Source organism: Acipenser ruthenus, chromosome 37 (genome assembly GCF_902713425.1).
Source record: "Acipenser ruthenus chromosome 37, fAciRut3.2 maternal haplotype, whole genome shotgun sequence".
NCBI classification, from domain to species: domain Eukaryota; kingdom Metazoa; phylum Chordata; class Actinopteri; order Acipenseriformes; family Acipenseridae; genus Acipenser; species Acipenser ruthenus.
The window spans coordinates 1,091,972-1,096,971 of NC_081225.1; the positions used below are offsets into that span (position 1 = coordinate 1,091,972).

The 5,000-nt window shown below is 46.3% G+C and overlaps 1 protein-coding gene across 1 annotated transcript in view; it reads right to left on the reverse strand.

Moving 5' to 3' along the window:
* Positions 1–4,050: 4,050 nt before the first annotated feature.
* The window catches only part of LOC131706810 (zinc finger protein 703-B-like), a 3,431-nt gene continuing 2,481 nt past the window's right edge, over positions 4,051–5,000 (reverse strand). Inside the window, exon 2 of the mRNA XM_059008609.1 lies at positions 4,051–5,000. This exon is cut by the window's right edge and continues 563 nt beyond it. Coding sequence (XP_058864592.1) covers positions 4,115–5,000 — 886 coding nt within the window. The 3' untranslated portion in view covers positions 4,051–4,114.

A 5,000-nucleotide genomic window follows, 5' to 3' on the forward strand; every position in this document is an offset into this window, starting at 1 on the left:
GTTTCTTTGTATTTATCTTTATGCCGATGTCTTCTGGTTGCTTGTTGGCTGTCTGGTAGTAATGATGAGGCTGGATACCATTTTTATAGACAGACAGAGCTAAGATTGAATGGGCGTGGAGACTGAACTGCTATCTCCCTCTCTCACCCCCCTGAGAGAAAGGGTGCTCCCTCCAGTCCAGTCCAGGGCAGGCTTGAGGCATGGAGACTGAACTGCTCCCTCCTTCCCTCATCACCTAAGAGAAAGGGTGCTCCCTCCAGTCCAGTCCAGGGCAGGCTTGAGGCATGGAGACTGAACTGCTCCCTCCCTCCCTCACCCCCCTGAGATAAACGGTGCTCCCTCCAGTCCAGTCCAGGGCAGGCTTGAGGCATGGTGACTGAACTGCTCCCTCCTTCCCTCATCACCTAAGAGAAAGGGGGCTCCCTCCAGTCCAGTCCAGGGCAGGTTTGAGGCATGGAGACTGAACTGCTCCCTCCTTCCCTCACCCCCTAAGAGAAAGGGTGCTCCCTCCAGTCCAGTCCAGGGCAGGCTTGAGGCATGGAGACTGAACTGCTCCCTCCTTCCCTCATCACCTAAGAGAAAGGGTGCTCCCTCCAGTCCAGTCCAGGGCAGGCTTGAGGCATGGAGACTGAACTGCTCCCTCCCTCTCTCACCCCCCTAAGAGAAAGGGTGCTCCCTCCAGTCCAGTCCAGGGCAGGCTTGAGGCATGGAGACTGAACTGCTCCCTCCCTCTCTCACCCCCCTAAGAGAAAGGGTGCTCCCTCCAGTCCAGTCCAGGGCAGGTTTGAGGCATGGAGACTGAACTGCTCCCTCACCCCATAAGAGAAAGGGTGCTCCCTCCAGTCCAGTGTAAAATTGAGCGAAAGGGAACTTGCAAATCTCGGGTTAAAACACAAAGGGAACTCAAACACATGCCAAGCACGGATTCCGGGTAGCTTCAAGAGGAAAACAGGGTACACGGAGCGCTCGGAAGATTCCAAAAAACAAACCAAAACAAAAAAAAAACTCATTGGGAGAGGCCGTGATGTCATTATCCCCACAGACACGCAGAGCTCAGGGCTCTCGCTGTGCCAGGGCACGTTTCCCGTGATCTCAGGGATGCGAAATCCAAGCTACATGATCCCTGACAAATCATAACCAGCTGGGTGAAAAAAATAATAATTACCAGTGCTTATTTTTAAATTGCATACGAGAAAGAAAGCGGGGTCAGGTGGAATCAAACTGGAGATGCGTATTTATACATGTATATATTTTTCGTGACTTTTTTTCTATATTTTATTTTGTGCCCCCCCCCCCCCCCCACCTCCCCCCCTCCCCCCTCGGTGACAGATGCGAGTCGGTCGAACATCTGGATTATTATATTTCAGGCACATCAAGGGACTGTCGGTGACTCGAGGACCCTAAATCAATCACTGCGAAACTTCATCCAGCTTTCTTTAATAATAATGAGAAGAGAAAAAAAAGAACTGTTTGTGTTTGTTTCAAATGTGGTTTGGAGGTTTTGGAGCGTCACAGTTTAGCGGCTTTGATTACAGGCTGGCCCGTCTAACTGTCATCATAAATCACCGCGCCTGTCAGACCTCGACGTTAAAATCTCCGTCTATTCGCAGTTCTGCGTGTCGTTGGTCGGCAAACACACGAAACAAGTTTTAGTTTTTTTGAGGTCAGGCTGTAGCAGGACAAGCTTCTATGCATGATGAGAATTTTGCTGACAAATTACGGTCAAAACATAAACAGTGGGAGCTGTTTCACTTTTAATGAAATTACCAAATGATGATCCTTTTATACATCTATAACAATAATTGAAATCCGTCTTAAGCACACCTGATAAAAAAAAATATATTATATTTTATTTACGTAGATAGTCCTGAATGGCCATTTCACAATTAACTAGATCATTAACTATTTCAGGGTCTGGATGGAGGTTTAATTAGCTGAATTAAACTTTTTTTTAAGAGGAACAAAATTCAGGTGTGTAAGGGCTCGCTTTGGCCACCCTTGGTTTTAATGGCTAGGTCCATTAGCCGTTCTGTTTGTAATGTACTGAATAGCCGCTAGGGGGCGGTGCAAGCCGCTCTTTTCCTCCCCAGTGCTCTTATTTAATCTCTCTTGAAGGAGATTTTAATCGTGGTGGCCTCCGGAGTTCACCAGCCTTGCATCGGCCGAACTATAACATCCTGACATCACTTTGAAGTCCAGCATGTTTCCTTTTGTTGGATAAAATAAAATAAAAAACAAACACTGGACATTGTTGCACGCTGTCCTCTTCCGGTTAAGACCCCACGAGGCTGTCTTTCGTTTGGACTCAGTTGTACCACGCGTGCAGCGATTCAATAAACTCTCAGCCCCAGTGATGTTGGTGAAATGTTGCAGTCTGTTATAACACCGCAGAGCTGCACACAGATGAATCACATCGGAAGAGATATAGATCCAAATTAAATACATTAAACAACCCATTCTGCTCGAGTTAAAATCTCCCCTTTCAGCCTCTGCGTGTATAATTATACCACGTGAAGTTTCCTGTCTATGCATCTATTTCACAAGGCATGCCTGTATATATAACCTGCCGTTTTTGATTGGCTAAGAGTGGCTGCATGATTTATAATGACAAGCACAGTGAGTCCTCGCTCTTTATTAAAAGCCAGTCAAGGGAACAACTGTTCATAAAAATGAAAGACTGTTTAAAGGAATGCTTTTTAAAGAATGTTTAGAAATACTGTCTTAAACAGTGCGCTCATAACTGTGTTTGATCACACTTTAAGAACATAAGAAAGTTTACAAACGAGAGGAGGCCATTCAGCCCATCTTGCTCGTTTGGTTGTTAGTAGCTTATTAATCCCAGAATCTCATCAAGCAGCTTCTTGAAGGATCCCAGGGTGTCAGCTTCAACAACATGACTGGGGAGTTGGTTCCAGACCCTCACAATTCTCTGTGTAAAAAAGCGCCTCCTATTTTCTGTTCTGAATGCCCCTTTATCTAATCATTTGTGACCCATATACATATTTATGTTTTGGTAGGAAAACTCCACAGTTTTAGTAGGACTCCACAGAATTCACACAAACAGTTTAAAAATGTCTCAATATGTAACTAAAATATCGTGATCGACGGGGATCTATTAACACCACATAAAGAATAATGATAGGAGGTTGACTGTGTCACGTTATACTCTGATAAAGCACAGGTGCGTTTTAGAGCATATTACAGCACCGTCGCCTTAGCATTTACCTTAACTGCATCAATCGTCTATTTTTAGGCGTAAGGGGTTTTGGAAAAGACTTCCAGTCGGAGCGTTCGCCGTGGAGTCCATTCGGTTTCTTTATTTCTAAATGCAGCGCTGAGCGTTTAATCTAGACAGGACTGTGTCTGTGATGCAGTCGGAAACACAAGGCAGAATCACAACGGAGAAATAGAATCAAGTTTGCATTTATTAACAAAATAAGGACATCCCATTATTTATTTATTTTTTTATTATTATAATTTTTTTTTTGGATAGCACTGCCATCGCAGGTTTACTTTGTCACCCCCCCCCCCCCGCCCCCCCCTCCCAAAACACATTACAAAAAATATTGCATCTCTTTCAGCTGTACAAATTAAAAATAAATGGAATTCCAAACCAATTAAAAAAAAAACTGTGTAGAATTCACAGACAGACCATGCAGGGTAAAAGATGAAGAATTATTTAAATTATAAACTATATATATATATATATATATATATATATATATATATATATATATATATATATATATATAGTAGATTGGGGGGGAGGTTCCGAATTTATGCAAGAAATATTCTCGCTATCACGTGGTTTGTTTTTTCGACCATTGCATATATATATATATATATATATATATATATATATATATATATATATAGCGCTCCTGGTGTGACAAGGTGAAAAAAAATCTTTATTATTTTTTTTAAAAATTTTTGTCTCAGTTTTCAAGCTAACATACAGTAAATAAACACAGTCCCAGAAAAGAAAGAAAGAAAGAAAGAAAGAAAGGATAAATCATACATTTTGTTGTAAATCTTGCTGTTTTGTGTATAATAATAATAATAATAATAATAATAATAATAATAATAATAATAATACCACTAATACTTACTAATGCTACTGATAACCTAAAGCGGAAGCTGACGTCAGTCTCTGGCTGTAGAGTGCGTAAGGGGAGTAGTAAGGCGCGGTCTGCAGCGCATGCACGGGCAGCCCGCTTGCTGGCATGTGGCTCTTGCTGTAAGGATGGTACCGGCTCAGTCCCAGGCTGTGCGGGCTTCTCAACGAGAAGGTACCGGGTAAAGCGGTCGGGCTACCCGGGCTCGTGGAAGGGAGGTGGAGGTGGCACGATGCACCCGGGTACCCCGCCAGCAGCTTGTCCGCCCCGGGGAGGGCTGTGTGGGTTCGGAGGTGGGCCAGCAGCTCCTCCGAAGAGGCGAAGCGCTTATCGCACGGTCCGCTGGCCGACACCCAGTTACAAATGTGCGGCGCCGGGTCGTTCTGCAGCATGAAGCCGTAGGTGTAGAGCGGGTGCCCCGAGAGGGTTGGGGTGGCGCTGGAGGTGAGGGGGGAGGCGTGGAGGGAGTGCAGGGGGTGGGTGGGGTACACCAGGGGGTACCCCGATTTCAGCGTGGAGGAGTGGTCGTGGACGCAGGACGAGCAGTTGCTGCCCCCCAAGTGGGGCGCGTTGGGGTACGTCAGACAGTAAGGGTCCCGGCATAATCCTTGCATGAAAGAAGGCGGGGAGGCGCCCGTCAGTGGGCTGGAGCTCGGGTGTTTTCCAGGCACCCCGAGCTGCCCCCCAACCAGGCTGGTCTTGGTATGATCCAAACCGTAATGTGTGGGGTAGCCGGCGTAGGCCCCCACGATGGAGCCGTGGTAACCCAAGCTGGAAGGCGGTAGCGGGTACACGGAGTGGCCCGGTTTGTAAGGGGACACCGGCGCGACGTGGCCCGACCCCAACGCGGCGTGCCCGTGCTGCTGCTGCTGCGGCTGCGGCGGC